This window comes from Strix aluco, chromosome 3 (assembly GCF_031877795.1).
Source record: "Strix aluco isolate bStrAlu1 chromosome 3, bStrAlu1.hap1, whole genome shotgun sequence".
Classification (NCBI taxonomy): Eukaryota; Metazoa; Chordata; class Aves; order Strigiformes; family Strigidae; genus Strix; species Strix aluco.
In genome coordinates, this window is record NC_133933.1 from 76,824,375 (window position 1) to 76,849,159 (window position 24,785).

At 39.8% G+C, this 24,785-nt stretch overlaps 1 protein-coding gene across 1 annotated transcript in view; it reads right to left on the bottom strand.

Annotated features, from left to right (window-relative positions):
* The window catches only part of SLC35F1 (solute carrier family 35 member F1), a 255,971-nt gene that overhangs the window by 103,300 nt on the left and 127,886 nt on the right, over window positions 1-24,785 (bottom strand). Inside the window, exon 2 of the mRNA XM_074819268.1 lies at window positions 13,477-13,652. Within this exon, the coding sequence (XP_074675369.1) occupies window positions 13,477-13,652 (176 nt within the window). The remainder of the gene's footprint in view (window positions 1-13,476; window positions 13,653-24,785) is intronic.

Sequence of the window (24,785 nt, forward strand, 5' to 3'; positions counted from 1 at the left end):
CCACTGTTCAAAAGATTAAGAAATAAGGAGATGACATTTCGTCACATTACTGACAAAGTATGAAATATATTAACAAGGACTAAAAAACTGAGTCTTTTGTGAAAATTGAGAAGGGAAGTTGATAGAACCTGTCAATTTGCACTAAGCAGTTTCCAATTAGGAATGAGTTGCTGCTGTACTATCAGGTGGGGTATGTAACAGAAATTGAAGGCAATTATGAAACTTTTAGGAAGAAACATCCTGTTTAAATTTGAAAGATGTCATTTTCTTTCTTGTGTCAGTTGGCTTAACTTGGAATTTCAGGTGCACATATGTATAAATGTCTATTTAAAAGCTAGTTATGTACATTTGCTTAGAAATAACTATTGATACAAAGCTGTCTGTGCTTTCTATACAAGTTTGATGACACAGCACCTCTACACTTTAGATCTCCCCTCCCCTTTCCATGGAGAGGGCTATCACTGTCTTTACTGCTTGACAAATGAAACAAGCACCTTGCTTTTAGATCAAGATTGGTTTTACATCTAGATGGTTTTAAAGAAAAAATAATCAGCTGTAAAGATGACACGTCTTTACACAGCTTTAGGCATGGATACAATCCTTATAGACAGAGACACTGAAATACAACCTATGTATGAAATGAGTCAGCCCTGCTAGAAATGTTTCTATCATCAAGGTATAGTGATGGTGCCATTCTGTCACAGACTCTGGGAGCTCTTTCTTGTAATCATGCATCTGTGTTAATGGAAATGCAAACATATAGAGCAAGAAGTAGTTGTATAACTGTCCAAACTTCCTGTGTTGCTTTGTATCTTACGTTTATCTCAGTGGGCTGCATTATGAAAAGCTTTTGGTGAGTGTCATCTCTATTTGAAAAAGAATCCTATTCAGCAGTCATTATATTATTAGAAAAAATACTATCATAAATACCACAGTCACAGAATCACAGAATCATCAAGGTTGGAAAAGACCTTGAAGATCACCTAGTCCAACCAGTAACCCAACACTGACTGTTCTCAACTACACCATATCCCTCAGCGCTATGTCAGCCCAACTCTTAAACACCTCCAGGGATGGGGACTCCACCACCTCCCTGGGCAGCCCATTCCAACGCCTAACAACCCGTTCTGTAAAGAAATACTTCCTAATATCCAGTCTAAACCTTCCCTGGTGCAACTTGAGGCCATTCCCTCTCGTCACACACAATCACACAGAATCATCTAGGTTGGAAAAGACCTTGAAGATCATCTAGTCCAACCATTAACCTAACACTGACAGTTCCCAACTACACCGTATCCCTCAGCGCTATGTCGACTCTACTCTTAAACACCTCCAGGGATGGGGACACCACCACTGCCCTGGGCAGCCCATTCCAACGCCTAACAACCCGTTCTGTAAAGAAATGCTGCCTAATATCCAGTCATTTGACTTCTTAAAGGCAGGTTGTTCTGAGATGACTTGAATTCCCTCACCTTGGAACAACACATTTCTATTCTGCAGTGTGCCATATCCTTTAAAGAAAAAAGAAACCTACTTTCTTTTTTATCAGTTTTATTTTGCTCTGTACTTCAGAGAAATATTCTTCTGATAAAGACAGACTATTTTATATTTTCTAAGCAAGTAACAATAGAAGAAACAAACACATTCAAAATCCTCACTGAATTAAAGGTGACTGGATTCCCACGTTTCTAATACCCCATTCACCAGAGAAAAAGCAGGTGGTTTTGAGTATGCACATCTCAGACTATCACACACTGTAGATCCACAAGCATTCTCAAGTAGTGTTATTCATGCAATTGCAGTGTTTAGTCTCCCCACTGCAGTATGGGGAGAAAAGTTGAGAAAAGTTTTAGAGTCTTTCTTCTGCTCAATAACTTCCAGTGACTATTACATTCCCTATACATCCTCAATAGGGCACTTTTCCCACAGAGAGAGGTATTCTGCCATAGGAAGGGGAAACACCAGTTGAAAGAGGAACATGTCACTTGGGACGTGACAGTGATATATACTAACCACATTATCATCTAAACAGGAACTAAAATACATGGAATACACTTGCTGGTACAATGAGCTTGTCCCTTGACATGATTTCTCCACCTTACCCACCTGACATGCTGTGGTTCCTCACGTACCAGTGTTTGGGTGTGCACTGGAGCAGGACTGTTTCCAGCCTCTGCTAAAAAGCTGTTTCTCACTCAGACTTCAGACTGTGAAACTGCCTCTGTAACTTCAACTCCTGCCAGCCTCCCACCCCCTCAGCTAGCTGGTTTTCTTAGAAAGCACTCAACCTAGCCAGCTGCCTCACTCAATGGCCAAGTCCATTCAGACCTCTTATCTCCAGCTTTAGCAGGGACCAGTTCCCAACAACCATATCTACAACATCAGGTTTGGCTCAGTGATGAGGGCATGAGAAATTCATGGAGTTCTTCAAATATTTTTGCAGCTCTCTTCAGCTACAGAATACAGTCTTAACACAAGTCTTAACACAAAACATCTTTTGTCTTAACACAAAATTTAACCCATGGTTTAAGCATGCTGTTGCAAAAGACTCCATAGGATCCTTCATCGGTGCCCATGCATTCAGGAATTCACCTTGGAGCATGCTGGGGAAGAGCTCACTGGCAACTTGGTTCACATGCAAAGCATGGTTATTGGCGAGCTTCTGGCTTCATGGCATTTCATCTCTTTGAAATGTTGTAAAAGCTGTGAGTGGACACCAGATGTTCCTAGTTACACCATGGCCTGTTTCTTAATCATATGCCTGTCCGAATAAGCATGAAGCCTAGGATCAGGAACACTTGAATTCCACTGGGATCTTGAGATGATAAACAGTATAAAATAATACTAAAAATAAATTCTACTGATAATACATAGGGTTTTTTGGATATGTGTATATATATGTGTGCATGGAAACTCTTAGGATCACTCCATGAGGGCAACCACTACAGGTCCTTTAAAATGGAGCCAAACCTCTTACATGCCAAACACAGGAAATAAGGGCACTAACTAGTTGTTCCTCTTGTATACCAGGTGGCTGAAATCTTAATAGGACACTCAAGAACACGTTCAAACAGAAGATTTCAAATAGCAATGAAAACAAACAACATATATCATAATTTGTGGTCACTTATATCATCAATGGTGCAAATCAGTGCAGATCCATTTTATTAAAGTAGTGACAGTCCACCTCTACCCTGGGGTATTAAAATCTCCTTTAGAATTAAACAAAACAAAACCAAGTATCAGATTTCAGACAGATAATCAGAGAAGCATGGACAAATGATATTGTGTAAATATTCTAGTAGATGCACAGAAGCAAGTTCATGAATATTTAACTCAGAAAAGGTACAGATGCATAATTTTCCTTTGAAACCTCATTTACTATATTTCTGTAACAGTTACAAAAATATCCCTGTGAATTGACTGTCGCTGTCATATAACTGAAAACTAAAGGATAACTGTTCCTCTGAGACACGCACATGGTCTCTCCCTCCCCTGTGTATTCAGAGCGCTCACTACTTCTGTCAGCAAAGCTCCCACCTTCCCTCAAAGATTCCTCCTCCCATCAGGGAAATGTGTGCAAGAAATGGAGAAGGCCACTAGACAGCATATATTATGCTTCTCTTTTTCTCTTTAATGCTAAATCAGGAAAGATAATGTAGGGAGAGGTTTTAACAGAGCCAGTTGCTAATGACCCTGAGCTGCTCTATTCAGTGGTGACCTGGGTCTAAAGCATTCTCAGGGTTTGTGAAGCGATGCTGCAGCCAAAGGGAGACCTAAGCCAGCAGGTGAGTCTCCAGGTCTGTGGGTTCTGAGCATCTTCCAGAAGTGACTCAGTGCTCCCACCTGTGCTCTGCTCTGCAGCTTATGAGCAGAAGGGAGAGCAGCACAACTGAAGCTTTTATATTGAATGCTGAATTTGTAAACAATTTTTCAGATGAAGCTGCAAATATTATTATAGCACTATCATCCAGAAATGCAACAGGAGTTCAAAGTAACCATATGCCAGTGGCTAACAGCTTAGCCAAATATAAAGGAAAAAACATGCTTACAAAATGGTGGGAAAACCTATAGGGTATTTCTATATTTTTGCCTGAAAGATGTATTTAGTTGTAACAATAATTATATGGATCACCCTGGTAATAATGGAGATAAGGGCAGAGGAAATTACTGCTTGTGAAGAGTAAGATAAAAATAGAGCTTTTTCCCACTAGCATAACTTTTCATTCCCTTGATTCATGTTGTCTCATCGTCCTTATTTTAGAACAGACATTTTACTTAGATTAAGTTTTATAGTTGCGGCTGTGAGTTACCTGAAGCATCACATATGCTCTTTGCTCTTTCCTGTGTCCCAGTACCATCTTGTTAACTGAAGCTAATGAAATCAGAGAAAGAAAATGGAGAGGTGGGCTGTTTCCAATGTAAGAGAAACATACTGCACTTCCAAACCTTCAGAAGGGATGCGATCTTCATAGGGACTTTGCTGCAAGTCTTGTGTACAGTTTACAACTGGTCTCTGCAAAATGGGATGCTGCTGAGTCTTTGATTTAATGAAAACTTAGGAAGGCAATCCAATTCACTGCAGGGACCGCTTTGTTCTTTCATTATGATTCTTTTTTAATGAGAAAGACGATCGCAAGGATAAACTCTATTCCTCTGAATTTTTACACTAATTACATACAAAGCACCATTCTGGCAGAGCGGGACTTATCTCCTTCAGGCAATACAGTTATCATCTTGTAACCACACTTCAAATCTCCCGTATGAACGCTGGAGCTACGTGTGCTGAATGTGGATCCTGCTACCCTGGCTAGCTGCTTGAATTGATGAATGTTTAAATATTCAATAAATCACAGGCAAATACTGATACCGCATAAAGTGGCAGAGACAACCCTTGCATTCTGCTTACAGCTGTAGGATCAAGGGTACACTATTTTATCAGAACCATTAACTTTCCTCATTGTGGTGGGAAGGGATGGTTGGTTTTGTAAACAGCACTTGAGATGTTTAGGTATTAAAAAGAAGAGTCAGACCCATATACTAACACTACAAAGGACAGTTATCCCTTAATTCGACAGAAAATCAACTGTTTGTGATTCAGCTCACACCCTTAAGAGACAATTTATTATTTGACATAATGTAAGGCAATCTGGGCTAGATAGGGAGCTGCTTTACCCTCAAATAAAATTACCAAGAACCACATTCACCCCTGTACAATACTCTGATACTGTGAACCAAATTTCAAAGCTCGGTTTGTGCTCATTGCCATGGTATCTCAGCACTTCCAGGACTGTACCATGCAATGGCTGGCCTTCCACGTGCTCAAAAGCCTCGATTCTTTTACCTACAACATCTGTGCCCCTATCTGAATCTGTGGTACAAATACATGTAACCGCAGCTGCAGAGATGGGGATGCAAATCAAGCAGCAAGATGCACGAGTGTTCAAACTGCACTTCCTCAGGGCTTCCTTGAGCCTGCCCACTTATCCTTCTAGTGACAAGGTTTATCTTCTCAAACAGGTACTCACAGACTTGTGCTCAGACTAGCACCGTGTTTGAAAGGCTGGCATGGCTCCTGGAAAAATGTGCAAGGAGGGAGATTCACAGACTCAGCAACAAAATCTAAATCCCGATCCAAACATAAATGCAAATATGTTGCAGATTTGCCTCAAGTCTCAGATTTAGGTGCTGGAATCACTAACAAAAGCATCACAGTATAAAACTGTGATCATTTTTTGTTTCTGCTAAATTCCAAGAGCTACCTGCGATGCTGCAGCTGTGAGCTGAGTAACCGCATCACCTCCCATTTCATTGCATCTGTGGCTTCTATTTATGGACTTACTGGCATGGAATGGCCACACCTGGCTGTTCCTAACCTGTACGTACATTTACCTGCAGGGTAAAACTGCCTTATTGTCAAGTAGTATATTCAGTATAGACACTGCCTCACAGCGATGCTGCAGCGTCTTGATGCAAACATGGTCCATCACCCAGGACGTGAGCCAGCCTAAAGCGTGGCATTCCTTTTATGCTCACTGCACTTACTGCCTGTAAGGTTTGCTCTCATAAAATATGCACCAGTCTTTGAACCATGGTGCAAATCCGAATGATGTTTCTAGAAGAAAGTGGTTGAGGGCATAAACCTGGAAGCCGGAAACATGACCAGGCCTGAACTTCCTCAAGTGAGAGACCTGAGCATGTGTGCATTGAACTGCCCGATTTGAATACTCCACGGATTTTGTTGCAAGAAGAGGTACCCTTAGCTCACATGCAACCTTAATACAAATTCACTTCTCTGTGTGGACAAGACCTCCGATTTCCTCATTTAAGTCAAGAGGATGGTAGGAGATCCCCCTCTTTTTTTTGTCCTCTAGTCTGCACCAGCAGGCACAGGAAAAATGACGTGCTCTTGCCCTTTCACTCAATGCCCTCTTGCAGCTTCTTTTGTCTTTGATGGCACAAAGGATACTTCATTGAGCAGCAAAGCTAGTTTGAAAGCGACCTAATAAAATCAGAGGTATCTCTGGACTAAATAAGCTGCATCAGGGGTTATGAGATACTACTACAGAGAATTCTACAGCACGGATGCTTGATTAGGCCTGGCCTTTACTGCTTTGGGGTCATCATGAGTGTATTAATGTTTGCATCATTAAACTATGACACACAGTGTTCATGCTTAACTGCTACCACCTGCACCCTAAAGGAACAGTACGTTCCGATTTTCAATTTGTATGTGCTGTGGGGTGTACAGGATTTATTCCAATGATATGAGGCAAGAGGATAGACTGTGCTGCTTTGGCCAGGATTAGCAGAAGGACACACATTTTGTAACAGGGGACACGTGCTGTGGGTTCAGACAGCAGGTGCCTAACCTAACAATCAGGAGCACAGAACTGAGAATAAAAACACCAGAAAGAAAGGGCTGAGGTTTCTTTTGTACCTTTTCCTGCCAACACAATTTCACTATGTTTGGGGCCAGGATTCCTCTCTGTAAGTGTTTATTTGTACCTTGCTAAACAGCTGGCAAAGCAAAACGCATCTGATGAAAATGAAAATTGACTAAGCCCTGAGATGCCCTGAGATGCCTGGTCCCTTGTGTGGGTGGAAAGGAGCAGCAGGGCCAAAGCAAAAGCATCTGTCTGCTGGCTAGTGTAACAAGGACAGCTGAAAATGAAAAACCCCAAGGACTGAAAAAAACCACCCAACCTCTCCACTAGGAATAGCAAAACAAAACAAAACAAAAGACAGAAATGTCAAGTCTACTGGTTTTAACCCTGCCTTCTCACCAGCTATATGGAATAAATCATACTGTTGAAATTGCATCTGTTTCTGTATTATGGCTAAGAATGAGAGAAGACTTCATTGGACTGGGAAGTGAAATGCTGTGGTTTTGGGAAACTATCATAAAGAAGAGGATCCCAGGGTCCTGTATGGAAACTATGAGGAAAAGTTTAACACTTCACTGAACTGTAACCACCTACGGAGTAAAGTAGTAGAGGTTCATGCAGTAGAGACAAGCAGCAGCATTCAGCATTTTACAGCAGGAAATTTTTAAAACTCAGTTGAAAGTAGAGGGAAAATTCAAACACAAGCACAATTAGTATGTAAATGGAACTGAACAGGAATCTGGCTCTAGTCCTACTGTTTTTTTCTAGCTAGCTTGCTGTGGTGTCCATGATGTGACAGGCAAATCCCAAACATGTAACACGTCATAATTCTTGCTCTTGTGAGCATGTCATCCAAACCAGAAAATTGCACAGATCCCTGCAATCTGAAGTGCCTGTAAATCCAGCATTCTAGTTTCATTTCTCCTAAAGTACAGAATTCCCTCTGAATATGAAAAGGGCTCTTCAAAGCCCAGACAAAAGGACTGTTTCACTGACCATTTTCATAATAAACATATCCCACACAGTTTGGCATCCCTAATTAGAAGCCCAGAGTAATTAGGAGAAAGTGCACTGCAGACTGCAAAGCGCAGCACAGCAGGGAGACTCTGCAGTGCTGCTATGAGAAGACCAAAGACTTGAAGGTCATTATTTTTCACTGGTCCCAAGCCACGCTCGCTGCCGTGTTTCATTTTTACAACCCAGGGTTAGACTGGCCCCTTGCACTGGGAGGGCCAGGAGTTGCTGGGCCAGCTTGACGTGCCTTCCGCCGTGCTTCAAGGGGAACGCTGCTGCTCTTTGCGAGGCCTGCCGTGCATTTGCAGGCCAGTGTGTGGGCTGGGGCGTTGCCATGAGGGACCAAGGACCACTTCTGTCACAGGCAGAGAGGACCATAAAGCTGCTTTCCTGCAGCTTGTGCAGGTTTTGTTCGACACTGGAAGGATAACTGAGCTCTTTGTTTGACAGCAGAGGCATGAGCATACTTAGGAAACCAAACGATGATGAAATGCATCTTTTCTAATCAAAATCACTCCCTGTCATCCTCAGGGAACAGAAAGTCCTATATTTTTGATGGCTTCTCGTTGAAAATGCTGATGTGATCGATGCCGTTCCAGAAGACATTTTTTGTATATTATATCTAATATGGTTTGATCAGCTTAAATCATGTACTCTCTTTGTATCCCAGGCATGTTCTTATGGCAGTTGACAAAAAAAGGTGTTAATATTGAAGAAATTCTGCTATGTCTACTAAGTTAAGTGCATAATACTAGCTTTGTGTTAATATAACCTTGCTAGTGGAATGAAATCGAGTTAAAAAAGATACATTTACCCTTTCTATCATTCAATAAATAGCTGACAAGCACTGCAGTAAAACAGAGCAACTCCTATACAGTGCTCTGCTTTCCTTCAAGCAGCCTGTTTCAGTCAATTTTGGGGAAGTAGGAAGGATATTGGGGGGGTGTGTTCATGTATCTGAATGGAGATACATATTTGAATAGTAGATAAATCAGGAATTTACATATGACTGAGATACTAATATCATAAACCAATCCTAGATAGAAATGCATAAAAAATGATATTCCAGTAACAGGACTGTGATCCTTAATAGTCTCACAGACTCTCTAGCTGACTCAGGGGCACAGATCACATCTGATTATATGTCAAATCTAAGACATTACAGTTACTCCAGGGAAAATCATATTGACATTGACATATGCTATAACCTCATCACTTAGCCTAGAAGCAGAATTTATCCAGACATACACAGATTCATAAAACCTTTTCTGAGCTAGAAAAGTGCCAGCTCTCAGTAATGGTGGGCTGAAAATACTGGGTAACTTGTTGCACTAAAATTAAAGGAACAGCTTGCGATGTGGAGCCATACTCGTCCAGAATCTGGCCCTTAAGGCTTTATGGTTCCCTTCTGTTCAAAAGACATCTCTACTGCTCCCTCATTTCTTGTCTTCCAGAATAACAAAAAATATAGCAGTTTCATATTTTTTCTTTTTTTTAATGATGTCTAGTAGATGCGTTGTTTTCATTTGTAGCATATGTGAGATGGCTTTTAGAAGTAATTTATTTTTGGTGGCAAGCTGCTGATGCTTGCACCCATGTTGACTGTTAGTAATTAACACCTTCTGGTCCACTATGGACAATTTCCCACTTACTGCTTTTTGAGGTGTTAAAACTAATCTCCACCAGCTCTATGTCCTATAGCTCCATTTCACTGATAGGAGGCTTTTCTTCCTGATAGCCAAGGCTTTTCATTTCCTCAGTTAAACCCAAAGGAGTATCTGGAAGTGTCCTGACAAGATTTTGTTAAGCAGAATCTTCTGCTGATGAGGGGACTGAGCTGAGACAGTATGTGTTAAAAACCTTCTTCTCAACTCAGAGGTGTTACCATAGAGGAATATAGGTTCTGGCTGTGAAAACAACAGGCATGAGAAGAAGTTACCTCAAGAGAAAGAACTGAGGAGGTCCTTACTACCTATTAAAACTTTCGGCATATCAGCCAGATAAAACAATGACATTCATTTCCTTATAATGCTATATTAGTGACATTCATTTTATAGCACTGTTCTCATACAAAGAAAGAAGAATTATATTTCAGATCTCAGCAGTGGTGCATTAATAAGCATTGGACTGGACGCTCTAGTGGATACGGATTTGTGGGTAAGTGGTTTCTGGCATCTATGCATGCCTGAATGTGTGCATTCCTAAACTGTGGAGAACCTCTGCACTCACCTCTTCAGGGAAATAATAGATTTAACTTAAATTTACACGTAACAAAAAAAATTTTTTAAATTGGCATTAAAATATCCAAAATAAAAGAGTTTTCTAGATACCAGATTCATCATTTAACAAAAACTTTAGAGTTCAACTGATAGAAAAGATGGTTGGCCAAATTCCTTCCCTTTTCATGACCTGAGTAGTATCCACGTTTTAAGGCTCATATGAAAATCTCACAAGAACAGATCTCCTTTAACACTTCCATCACTGCTTATTTCTGGTCATGAGAACAAAATTGTAGTAATGATGAAAAGGCTTACTCATATGGACCTAACTGCTTAAAACTTTTTTTTTTTTTTAAAACATGGGAACGAAGCTTAAAAACACTCAGAGATTCTGGCACCTGTAGGACTTGTGTATCTCCTATCTGTCTGATCACATGTGGATTCATAGTAAGGTGGCAGCCCTAATTTTTGCACTCACTAAAGGGCTGTAATAAAATTATTTTGGAAAAAAAAATCTTCATCCACAATATAAAAATGTAGTGGAAGCTGCTGATGCCCATGGACTAACCTCTAGCTGCTGGAAGCTGGGCATTCACTGCAGAAGGCTTTAGTCAGAAGATCTCAGGAATCAGGAGCTTTAATCATGCTAATGATGATTTTCAGAGACCAGTACAAATTCAACCTTTTCAGTATCACTCAGGGAGTTTATATGGGGTGAGAGGATGAACAGTGAGGGAAAGCTAAATCAAGGGGCATCCACAGTAAATCAAAATTTGGAAGAAGCCTCTAAAGAAAGAGGAGTTCCTTATGTCTCAGGAAATTATAGTTTTCAGTCCTACAGTGAATTAAGGGGTAATTTTGGCCACCTCAAGTGACACCTCCTTAGCCAGTACATTTCTGCAAAAGCCCCAGAGAAAGCAAGCAAAGACAAAAGGAAGCAGTTCTTTTTGACTACCAGTCAACTTGTGATGGTTTGATTTCTGAAGGAGAAAGAGGATAATTTAAAGAATCTTAAATCTTGCATACAGAGTAGGAGAAGCACACTTGAAAAAAAAGCCTTCTGATGTTTCCAGCACTCAGAACAGAATCATCCCATATAAAATTAATATCATTATTATGTGATTTCCATCCGTTAATGAAGCCAAACGATTAGAGCTGCTAGAAAAACAGCCTTAGTGGAACAAACAAAGATAATAAATTTGAATAAATACACAAGCAAAAAGCCAATGTCAGGCTCAATCACTTGGCAAAATTAAATGCCGAATGAGTTGGCTGCATAGTGCTATACTGTCCAGCAGGAATATTATGCTGAGTGCCTGGACAACTGCTTTCATTGCTTCTGTAGCCAATTTTGTTCTGGATTTTTTTGGACCAAACCATCTTTCTTTTTTTGACAGCTCCTTTTCCAGACTAGTCCATTGGTTCCTTTACATTGTGCTTTGGTTGTTCCTATGGTCCATATTCAACTGCAGGCCTGTTCAAACAGCTTCCTCAATCCTCCTCACTTGTCCAGAAAATATTTTCCACGTATCCCTAGCACTTTCCCTATTCACTTCCCAAATCTATCTTACTGGCACAACAGATAGGTCTGACAAACTCTCTTTAGTCCACCATTACATTTTTAAACAGAGTCAGAAAATTATTTATAAAGTACAGTTTTAATACATATTTTTATATGTGTGAAACAGAGTGCTTGATAGCATTTTTGAAATGTCTATATATACCAGGTGTCAAACATTATTTAAAAAAAACCCCCCGTAATGCAGAGCAGCATGCTGGCCCATATATCCTCTCACAAGCTAGCATTTTCAAAAAAGTAAAATCTGTTCAAAAGTTATAGGGACTTGGCTTCCACAGTATCTAAATCAGTCCTGAGAAGGACATTTCTGGGACAGAACTTGTGAACATCTAGTCAATCCTACACTCAGAAGAATTATTTTTAAACACAGTTCTCCAGCAAGATTCTACTAATACATGTTTTAAACTTTTTGCAGAGCAAAGCATGTGGTGATGTTTCCCCCTATACAAACTGAAATACCAAGACAGAGAATCACTGCCTGAGCAATCTCTCCTTATATAAGAGCTGACATTTCCTCCACAGATTGGCCTTCATTGCTTCTGAAAAATGTCAGTGGAGACCAAGGTTTATAAAACTTACATTGTAATACATTTAAGTGCTTTGTGCTGGAGCACAGCGGTATATTTTTGACTGTTCAATTCTGCATGGAAATTAAGTCCTTGCTGTTTTGGAACACTTTATAGTATTGTATCACAAGACCGTACTATGAAGAACTTAAGCTTCAGGGTTGTTCCCAAATCATTAAAAGATGTAACATCAAAGAATGATCCAAAAATATTTGTTCCTGTAAGCAAACGTGATCCTCTCGGTATGCTGATAAATGTACCACAGCCTAATAAAATTTGTAGTTCTTTTCCTCCATAAAACCCTTCCCTCCTTATGTCAGGAGAGCCGAGTCAGGAAAGCACATATTTTTGCTCTTTTATTTTGCTTCTAACCCACGTTTTCTGTGAAGGTGAATAAATAAAAAGATTACAAAAAAAGAGTGGGTGAGAAATGTACTTAAACGCATTCACCTCCCACACCTCATCTAGACATGGAATCTCAGAGAAGGGAAGGATGGGCAGAAAAAGCAAAAATCTCCCTATATCATATATAGACTGTCAAACGTGGGATCATTTGATACACAGTACCAAAGCATACATAATGTATTTCTCACTTGGGAGGTCAGTTGGTTACATAGGCCCTATCGCAAAGCAGTGGCAGGGCTGTAGAGCTGCTCTGCCCACACAGCACACCAGGAAGACAACATCCTGAATTCGCTCCCTTCATCTCCTACTTCCCAATGGCTAAAAATTGGCTGCTATTTTTTTCCAATAATAGGTGAACTATTGAATTATCGTGATCAGCAAGTAGAACTAGCAAGCTCTTCTTTGCTTCCATCTGAGCTCTCCTTAGCCTACGTAAGATGTAAAGCACATTAATATTTCCCAGCAAGGCATGCAGTCAAATCCAAAATGAACCCTGAGTGCGTGGTTGTGGTGCCAGAGAAGCAGGTGTAAGAGAAGCATTCCCATAAGAACAGTTAGGAAGTCAAAAGTACTGATGTTTCTTTTCGCTTTTAGGTAGCACTGCTATCCTCGACATCAACTGATTCATTCTTTGCTAATGAAGATTTGTTGGGTTTTTTCCAGTTCATCCAATATGTATTACTAGGTAATGTAAATATGTAACAAATGTTAATTGGATATGTGTCTAAATCACATTGCTTCTTATTGTTCTGCAAAAGCCTTTATCCTCGCTGTTTTCTACAAAACACTTTCCGAGAGGCACTTACCTTGTCTGACAGCTAGTGTTGTTGTGTAGACCAAGAATAGAAGGATATAATTGAGGAAGCTCTGAAAAACAGGTGTGTTGGCATGGAAATCTTCTGACAAATACTTGCTCGTGAGACCAATGCCACAGATAAGGAGGGAGAGTACCTGGCCAAGTGCCACAGACAGCAAGAGATCCCTGAAAGGAATGAGAAAAACACAGACATAAAACACTCAGCCTTCTCACCAAGGGGGAAATGCTTATCCTCCTCCAGGAATCACATTCAACAGTGCTAAGACATGGGAAGAAACATGATGCTTCAGTCAATGAGGGGTCTGCTGCGTGTAGCCGATATAACATTCCCATTATTTCTGTTCTTACCACTGGCTTAAACATTGCCCAAACACACTAGCTTTTAGTCACATATTAAACAACAGCAGATGGTACATCTCTACCATTTAATTTTGCATTTCACATTTCACAAAGGATAAATGATAGTTTAAATCAACCAAAATACAGCACTGCTTCCTTTGAGCACCTCTCTAACAGAAAGACCCAGGAGTATCATTCAGACAGAGCGGGAAACACAGCTCTTTCAGGACTTAGTAGCCACAGAGAAAAAGCAGAGAAAGGATTTTATTGTGTTTCACCATCAACGTGAATTTACTGTATAACTTCCTTCCCCTCATTTCATTTCCATTTCATCATATAAACTATTCTTTCCATCTACCATGCAAATATATGTATCTTTTTTTTCATCTTTGTCACTGCTTACTTCCTCTTCTGTTTGGCAGAAGCAAGAGGTTCCACTTTTTCTCTTTCTGTCTCTTTCTGGTTCTTAAAGATGTAATTTCTGGTTTGGCTTCTTGCTTTAATCTGTTTTTCTTGACTTCAGTCTCCAGTCTCCTCTGCATTCCCCTTTTGTGCATGTTCTCTATCTTCCTATAGTTTTTTCCTCTTTACTCAAGAATCTGCTGTATCTGAAAGCCCTTTTCCCTTCCAACTATCTTTATCTCTTTCACTCTTCTTACAGAATTTATTATCTAACCGCACAGCCCAATTCAGTCCACACAATCCTCCTTTTCCAATTTGTGTCACAGGATCTCCTATACCCACAGCACAGGAATATGTGTATTTTTAAACGACCCTAAAGAGGTTTCCCAGGTCCCCCATTGTCAGTACTTTCATGCTGACTAGGCCTGCTCCACAGCTACACCTTCTCATGCAGAAGTATGAAATGGAAAAGTGTTTGCTTGAAAGAGGAGCAAGCACAACAACTGCAAGGGAGAGTGAAAGGACATCCAAAGGGGACATCTAGTCCAAGCCCTGCCAGCTGCTGCTGTTACTGTCACCAGCCCCCAGAAAAGTGGGACTCTACGTCTCTGGGGGAACCCACAAAGGAGAGGGGAAGGCTGAAGAGGAGCACGCTCTGCAGTGTCTCATTAGAGCCTGGTACAAGGAAAGGGGATTAGGCAATCCTAAGGGAGTAGAGAAAGGAGGGCAGCACTCTGCTCAGCTGTAACAATATTTCATGGGTGTTCTCCTCTGCCAGACGGTTAAAAAATAATTGCTTCAAGGTTGCTTTGCTTTCCCTGACAGATTTCCCTGACCTCAGCCGTGTGTATTCGGCAGCAATGAGCATCTGTGCTCCTGCAACAGCTTTCCTGGTACATTCAAGTGTCAAATTTGTTTCCCTTCTTCTCATAAACAATCCTCCTACTAATGTGTCTCTGTGTCAGTCATGGCATGATTCAACCAAACAGACACTGGAAAGCACAGGAGGCTGGGTAGTTACATTCAGCTAACATACCTTGCTGACAAACAGCCTGAGACAGATAGTAAGAGAACAAACTTTATTGTGCTAAATCCCGTGTTTTGATGGGAGACTACTGGGTAAGTAGCAAGTAAGACTCCACAACTGCTGCCTCCACTTTCACATTACTCACTCTATTGTGAAACATAACCATGGGAAACATACTCCACAGAGATGACATGTGAGACTACAATGTGAACACTGCCAAAACTATGGGTACTCAGTTCCTGACATTACCTGCTATGCTGTTGATGTGGAATAAGAAATTTGAATAGCGACTGCAATTGAAATCCACATATTAATCTTGTAAACTTGTTTACAGTTCTTCATTTAGTTGGGCAGTGTTTCCTACGCCCTTCTCTGGCAATGAAGTTTCACACAGGGCTGTCCTCTTGCCTACTGCAGTTTTTGTAGGTTTATTTCATTAGTAAATTAGATGTTTGAAAATCTGTATCTCTAAATGTGTTGCCTGCTTTACATGGGATGCAGGTGGTTATTAGCTGTTCTCTGTATCTCAGCTATGCCCATGAGCGAATGTTGTATTACATCCATTGTGCGACTGCATCTGTTCTGGAAAGAAGCATCTTGGATCCTTCTTAGATTTACAGAAAGCTAAATATATCCTCACTCATGAAAGGATTTTCCCAATAATATATTCCTTGCTCTATATGGCAGTTAGCTGTTGGACATCACTAATCATTACATTTTCTCAGACTGGTGGGAGGTTTTATGAGGTCTTATCAAAGGCATAACTTTTTTATCTCAACTCTCTATATTCCGGTGTGTCACCAGGCCTAACCAGGCAGTACTGACCTTTGCATTAAAAATCCAACCAACAACAAATGAAAAACACCAGGTAAATTTTCAAGGCTGTATATGGTAACTATAGCCCTCTCCAGAGTACATTTTGCAATTTATAAAACAGACTTTTTTTTTCATAGCTGATTCTTTGGCAAGTCATTCAACCATGTCTGCAAGTGCCAGTTTTCCTAAAGAGTTCAAGCAGCTCTCTACAGCCTTATATATGTATATATATATAGCTTGTCCTCAGCTTCTATATTTTACATTTCATAAACATACAAACAAGAAGGTAATTCAAATTTCATGGTCTTCTTCCTAAGTAATTTAGAATACCTTTCTATACATTCTGTCAATTACAAAATATGTCAAAAATTAAATTCACTATCGTATTACTGAAGTCATCAATGAAGACAAAGGGTAATTAGGAGTTCAGTAAAAACAGACATGGGACAAGAACTAAGGTTATGAACCTGAACACCTCCAAGCTGGTAGATAACGGCTGGATGTGGATCAGAGTATAATCTCTGTAGCTTGAAATAGCCTTTAAGTAAAAATTGTCTTTGGATAACAGAATGTAAAAAATGCAGAAAACTACTTTATGGAAGACCAGTGCAAGTAGCACTGTCAATGCCACCAGCTTTCAAAATACTGACTGCATAAATGATATTGAATACGTACTTCTTATCACTGATTTTTGCACATATTTGGTATTTTTAATTATGTAAGAAAACTCATTCTGAAATCAAGCTCTTGTGCTCCTCCTCCAGTCAGAACTTAAACATTTCACAGATGATATATGACAGAAAAATACATGTCTTATTTTATTCTTATCTTGTCAGGGCAAAGAGTAGCGTAACTTGGATGTTCAAGCAGAGCTAATTCAAACGTCCATAAAGTGCTCAGACTTCAAGCAAAGACGATCCATTTTATACAGTATAGTTATTCCTAAGACTGTTCATGCCCACATTAACTCTCCTGCTATACCTAAAGATATGTCCACTACAGACAGGAATAATACGTAGCAGCATAGAAGATTTGGTATGTTCCCCTTCTCATCAGTGTAGGCTGCAACTGACAGTAACCACTACCATGGAAAACAAGTGGAATGAATAAATAAGAGAAATGAAAGCACAAGATCAATAAAATGCTGATTTTTGCCTTGTAGAATGGAAGAGAACAACTCATCTCTCTTCAAGCAGAAAAGTAGAAACAAATCTTAAATTATTTGTTTTAATTAGTGACAGTCGGCAGCAACAAAGAACAATACAATGTTTGGATAACCCTAATAACCAGTGTAAGATGCCTGAATGATACAGAAAATACTTGATTGCATTATCTATATTTCATTTTTCCTGCCAACAATGATCTAATAATACAAGAGTCTTAGCTCCTGAGCCTTTAATACCTGGATAAGAATAATAACATACCCATCCTTTTTTTAAGAAAAAGAAGCAAGCAACATTGAAAAGAAGCTTTCAATAGCTGTGGAAAACCTACTACTTTCTTTAGATAGAGCAAAAAGCAACTAACTGCTGTTATCTCCAGCACTCATTAGTATCTTTCCTAAATATCATAATACTGTTGAAATATGCAACATGGCTCCTATCTGCAACACTTTCCCTTTTGGTTTTCATATGCTCCACCACTCAAAGACTGGCACAAAGGATGATTTTGTCCCTAAGCCTTTGTCTATCATGCTGGCTTCAGTAGCACATTCATTCACATCTTGAAGAAAAGCTCTATGGTTTGAGGGCCTTCAAACAGAACACCAAAAAGAGTCTCACTACAAAAAGCTTTATAAAAGTGAGGTTTTCTGCCTTTCAGGGTCCAATTTCTCTTTAGTTGAGTGTTATTCTATATCTCTACTTGTACTCTATTTAAATCAAAGTAAAGCAATTCTTCAAAAATCCCATTTTCCCTCACTAAGATCAACAGCATCTTCTCAAGCCAAGTTAAACCACGGGAACCTTCAGCCTGTCTCTAAACTTTCATATCCTGAATGCATAGAATCAGAATCATTTAGGCTGGAAAAGACCTTTAAGATTGAGTCCAACCATAAACCTAACACTGCCAAGTCCACCACCAAACCATGTCTGCATACACCACATCTACACATCTTTTAAATACCTCCAGGGATGGTAACTCCACCACTTCCCTGCACAGCCTGTTCCAATGCTTGACAACCCTTTGGGTGAAGAAATTTTTCCTAATATCCAACCTAAACCTCCCCTGGCACGATACCAGGCTATTTCCTCTTGTCCTATTGATAGTCATTCACTAATACAGAGCAAATAGAAGGCATTTTTCTCCTGTAAACCACCAATTTAAGGTCTGTTCTTCCAATATTTTTGCTTGAATTAAAATCCCGCATTGGAACCAATCAAATTAATTTCACTGTAGCCATGCCTGCTAGTTAATCTGTCCGACACTTCCTACTAAGTCAGATGGGTATTTTGGAGTAAGAAGTAAATCAGAATTACTCCTGAACCTCCAGATCACACTGCTAGGCATCTATGATGGGTTTTTCATGATATCCTAATAGAAATTAAACAATATTTCTTTATCATCTCTAGAAATGGAGCCAGAAGACAAAGCCTCATCTTTGCATTGGGAGCCATTTAATTATGTTCAAATGTCTGGGCTGGTAGCTGCTGTGCATCATTTTTACTTGCTCCTCCAGGCATGTGGAAATGTCTGTCACTTGACTTCTGCAGGCAGACATTCTCACATCAAAAAACTTTGAAGCTAGTGCTTGGTTCCTAGCACATACACACTGGCATGATATAAAGTACTAAACAACCATCCTCAGGTTCTTCTGTAATTGTTTTTCATAAAGTTAAAACATTTAGCTTTGACTGTTAGTTCATTTCCACGTCCTCCCCAGAACATTAAAACACCATTCACAGCACAAAATCAATGCAGTGCAACATTCAGAAGGGGCCACACAATCACAGCTGTTGTATGCTGGAGAATCAGTGACATGCAAAGGGTGGCCACGTGATTTAAACATTTGGGCCTGTTTTATTCTGACACTAAATCCTGTTTTAAAGCACTCTCCATGACAGTTTTCTTTTAACTTAATTGCTTTTCCTACTCTCTTTTGTACTTTATTTGGTCTCTTTCCACTGATAGGTCCCCACTGCATCAGTTAAAGAGTACTTCAGAGGGTGAAGAACAGAGGCTACCGCTACTTTTAATCTCTAGTATGAGGTGTGTTAATCCTTCAGCATGCCACAGGCTCCAGCAGATGAGAAATTAGCAGTCTGTTTCCTGAGCTGAGATTTCACTAGAGGAACACATCTGTAAAGGCTGCTCCATAGCACTGTTAGAGTGGGCCTGCAGGCAGGACCACGCTTTCTCTGTGATGGTAATGACTGCTATACAAAGTTATTGCTCCAAATGTTCTAAGTGTGTATTTAAAAAAAGAAAAAGCAGATACACTTAATTTAGAGACTGATTACTGCTATGCCATAGCAAAGTCGATGATGTCTGTCACAGTGCTGTGATTTTGCCAAGCTTCTTCACTTGAGTGCATTTTAGTGTGTTTCTACAAAAGCTCAAGGAAAAATAAAATAAGGTCTTAAAAATTTTACTTTGATTCAAAGTGAGCTGAAGTTATGTCCCTATAAGAAACCAGTCAAATTTACTTAAATGTTTAAAGCTGGATGTGGAATCTATCTTAAACACCTATCGATAGAAATGTTGACACATATTACCATAGAAAAAACAGGAAGGGCACACATGTCAAACCCTCAAATACTAAAGCCCCATGTGTGGCTGCTTCCACTGTGGCCAAGTTCCTAAGTTCCCATACCACCCAGCATTTGAATAGCTGCTTAATGAGGACATGGACATTATTTCCATATTTTGCCGTTCGCACTTAACGCACACATAGGCAGCTTGTGAAAGAATAAATTAACAAGATTTGGTAAAACTTTCAGGACAATCAACTGAGCTCTCATTGAAAGCTAAAGCTGCAGATTTTCTGTCAGGTTTTAAGCATATGAAGCCTCCTATTAGTCCTGCATTGCTCTGAAATCGATTGTATATAGAGAACAAGATTCTACACTCACAGAAACTTATCTTTTCTTATTTTCCCATTATTCCAACATATCTGTTACACAGGGGAGAAATTCTACAAGTTGGCACATGCAACCCTTCCCTCCCTCTGCCTCTCTCAATAAGGTAAGGATTGCACCAAGTATCTTCAATTAATTCATCAAAGCTGCTGCACCGCTTTAGAGCCATTTACAGAAGTAGTCACAATATTCTATAATAAAATGTTCATAGCACTAAAGAACAACCAAGTTCCCCCACATATATACTAACACCATTGGCACATGTACCACATTTATTCTATTAGTCAACTATTCCAACAGCGTCCATTCTCCACAATCATTCTAAAAGATGTCTCAAGAAAACAGAATGGTATTGAAGGGCTAAACAAAAGATTTTTTTACTATTTCTGGCAAGGAAGAACAAAACAACCTAAAATATCTTCAGAACATAGGCATCAAGCCATTGCTGAACAGTGAAATACCAAAGCCTGAATCCCAGCTAAACCCATATACTCCATTAAAATATGAGTAACTCTAATATTAACCTACAAATCAGAGAGTGAAACCTGTGCAACACCAAGCCTATCCATCACTTAATTCCTGCTGAATCATTATTCTGAAATCTTCAGTTACATATAAATGATGTATAGACTTTGTGCTGGATCTCAGCACAAAGGGTGAATTTTCTACACAGTGAGTTGCAAAGTACCTCAAGTTCCCACTGACATGCAAAAGAAATGCAGATTCTCTGCAGTATCTTGAGAAGATTAGCTCTTTATTTTCCAAATGTGAACACTTTAATCTCTTTATGAGAGGACAGCACTGTGGACTGCATGCATCTCAAATCGTCAGGCTGGTCTGAAAAGCTCCAGGCCTTGAAACCCTAGGCCTAATTTTTGAAGGAAAGCCAGTAGATAAGTAAAATGCTACCCATGAGTTCCTCATCTGTTTTCTGCTCTGTATCCCAAGCTAAAAAAGACTTTTTTCTTTTTTTAACCCAAAGCTTTGAGCCCTTCCAGGTGGGATACATGTACAAAATTAATTCCTTCTCACTGCAGTTAGAAATCTTTATGCCTTAAGCTGGGGAGAGGAGGTGAGCTGGGTGCCTTGTGGCTCTCATCACCTTCTCTTGCCACCTCCCCAGCTCCTCACTGCCTCCTTACTCACTCAGCAAAGCTCCGTATTGCATGGTATTGTCTGTATCTGCATGTTCCCAGTTACCCACGATGTTTCTGTAACAAGTCTCTAACTTGGATGGGCCCCAAAGGAGGGAAGTGGGGCTGTTTTTTCTGTTGGTGACCCCAGGGAGAAGGCTGTGGGGACAGCAAGGCCCAGGCAGGCAGAGGAAAGTCACTGCACGAAGCCGAGGGTTGCAGCTCACACAGCATCCCAGGGATGGCCATGAGGAGCAGGGAAGGGACAGCCAGACCTGACCATGCAGCTGGTGCTTCCCAAGGGCTGGAGAAGCCCCAGCAGTGACCACCTCGACTGGTAGGACACACTGGGGACACAAGTGGAGAGCTGCCCACGTTTCTTATCCTTCAACTTTTGAATTGCCTAGGTGCTTTGAGGTTTTTCTATTTAAAGTGTAAAGGTTCTAATTTCTATTTAAATACAACTGGGCTTGAATTTAAGAGCCTTCTGGGGAGCTCACTAAAATTCAAGGTCTAGGTACATCTGCCTCAAAGCTGTGGCTGACTCAGGCTCTGCTGCTTTTAAGTGACAGCTTGAGGGACCAGCACAGATTGCTGGCTTTGGATGAAAACAAAGCAGAATCATACTAAGCAAGTCTTGGGAGTCTCTGGAGCAGTTTCTTAAGATGAGATCTTACCTAATAAATTTCCCAACTCTTGTATATTACCAATTACAGCAGTTCTTGAAAATGGTCATTTATGGTAATCTTTTACCCCAACTTCACACACACACTCACAAATACATGTGTTCTACAGTTCTTTAATAACAAGGGAACTGGAATTTTTTTAAGACTATTCTTACACAGATAAAACTTACCCCAGAACTTAATCACAGAATCACAGAATCATCTAGGTTGGAAAGGACCTTGAAGATCATCTGGTCCAACCGTTAACCTAGCATTGGCAGTTTCCAACTACACCATATCCCTCAGCGCCATGTCGACCCGACTCTTAAACACCTCCAGGGACGGGGACTCCACCACTGCCCTGGGCAGCCCATTCCAATGCCTAACAACCCGTTCTGTAAAGAAATACTTTCTAATATCCAGTCTAAACCTTCCCTGGCGCAATTTGAGGCCATTCCCTCTTGTCTTATCACTCATTACTTGGTTAAAGAGACTCATCCCCATCTCTCTGCAACCTCCTTTCAGGTAGTTGTAGAGGGCAATGAGTTCTCCCCTCAGCCTCCTCTTCTCCAAACTAAACAACCCCAGTTCCCTCAGCTGCTCCTCATACGACATGTGCTAATATTTAGCAATATACTGATGAGACAATCTGCTGCACAGACTATAAGTGCAAAGGCGACACTTATTTTTTAATTATTTTTTAATAAGAAATACATTAACAAATAGCAAATAAAAGTGTGGTGACAAAATTTCCATGCTATTATCTTGATGGAGTCCAGTGATGAATCATTACAGGCAAATTAGAGGTATGGGGGGCGGTGCTGGTGCAACTTGTTAGTAGTCAGCTTCATCCTATCAGTAAGCCAACAAAGAAAAAAAAGCAGGTTTATCCTAAAAACATGCCTAAGTTTTGAAACAGCGAGCTGCCTTCCAATCAGCAATTTCCTAGTGCTTTTTCAGCTACAAATCACAGGACTTGGAGCACCACAGGCTTTTTGTCTTTAAGAATGAAGGTCTCTCCATATACAAATCTTGTCAACTTCCCAGTCTAGGGAGCACTGGATAGACTGAAAATATTCCAATCTTTCTGATGGAATCAAAAATATAATTATAGATCACCATGCGATAAAAAAATTGTATTTGAGGTTATTTTGGCCAAATAAACTGACTGAAGCTAGCTGCAGCCTGTACATTTTTATAAATTGTCATTGTCTAGCCAGGTGTGACTAGAGAAATTAAGACTCCTAGATCTAAAGATTTGATCTAGATTGGAATAATAAATGACACAACTCTCCAGGGAAGAGCTTACAAAACTAGTTACAAACGCTAATTGAGGAATATGGTACTTTTAAACAAGTAACTCTTCTTCCATAACTTTCCAGAAATTAATTCAAAAAGTGAGATTTCCAGTCTTAGAAATAAAATAAGGGACTCAAGAGTGAGCTGTAATTTCTCAGGCTAGAAGTCCATACGAAATATGACAACTACTGAAAATGTTACATTTTAGCCTATGAAAGCTAGGCAGTCACTGGGCTGCTGATCATCATTATTTTTATAATTCAAGAATAAAGCACACAAATAGATGTCTTTTTATGAGATAGATATTTGTTCTTACTCTGTTCCAAATGCACCAGCCTGAGCTTTCAGCTGTTGGCAGAAACTGGGATGTGGAAAGACTGAAGGCTGTCTGTCTCTTGGAGAAAACTAAGTTCTCTGTCAAATTTCATTAGTTCATCTCACTTGCAGTGGTTTTATGCCTGAGGCTCAGGACGTTATAAATACAACGACGAATATCTTTAGATAATATGAGAAGTGGTTTTAAAAGTTTCAGTTCAGTTAAGATCATGATTAGCTCCCAATTTTCTCAGAGGAGCTGAGAGACTACAGTAATAGACCTGAATGATTCCCAGCATCAAGAAAAATAGCTCACTAGTGCCCTAAGAAGTACAACATTGCTTCTTATTGCTCTCTTGCCATTACTGTACAGTGCTAATACAGTTTAAACTGATGGGGGTTTATGGACTAAGTCTTACAGCTATTGAGGGAAAGTTGATAAAGGAGGAGGTGAAAAGCATTACAGCTCCTGCTATGCCTCTGCCACTGATAAGCCCATCTTGATTGAATGCTCTGATGGAAAACAAGTTTAAATTACTCAAGATTCCTCAACTGATAGATGCTACTGTAACTTAATTCAGTGTTGCCAGAAACAAGAAGTATGGGCTTGGAAAATTTCGTAGAGTTCCTAGAAAACAGTATGTATGTGAGTGAGTATGACTGTATGATGGATGATTTCAGATTTTTCCCGATGCTCCCGAAAATTGCAAAAGTTGTTCCTGAATTTCTGTCCCTGTAAAATGCATATGTACTTCTAAGTACTGGCTCTGCACCTACAATTAGGCACCTAAAACAATCATAGTTTCTTTGTTCCTCCAATAAAATTAGAGGTTAAAAGTATGACAGGTATGAATATTGAAAATGCAAAGATGCATCTATGAAGATCATGGCTGGCTTTTGGAGAACTAAAACTGCTAGTTCAATTATTACAAGATGTAGAATTTTTTTCTTTTTTTTATATCAGCACATCTGTAAAATGCAGATACTAAATAACAATGGCTGCTCATTCTAGAGAGCATTTAATATCTAATGCAAAAGTTTAATTTAAAAATCAAATTGATCTGCCTGGATTTTGCAAAATCTTTTGCTTGGCTAAAACAAACTATAAATAATGCTTCAGAACACAACTATTACTTTTTTTCTTGCAACTATTCTGGAAATTATCAATGATGGTTTCAATAACATTGAAATACAGAAGAACTGAAAAATCCCTGCTTCAGTGGGCT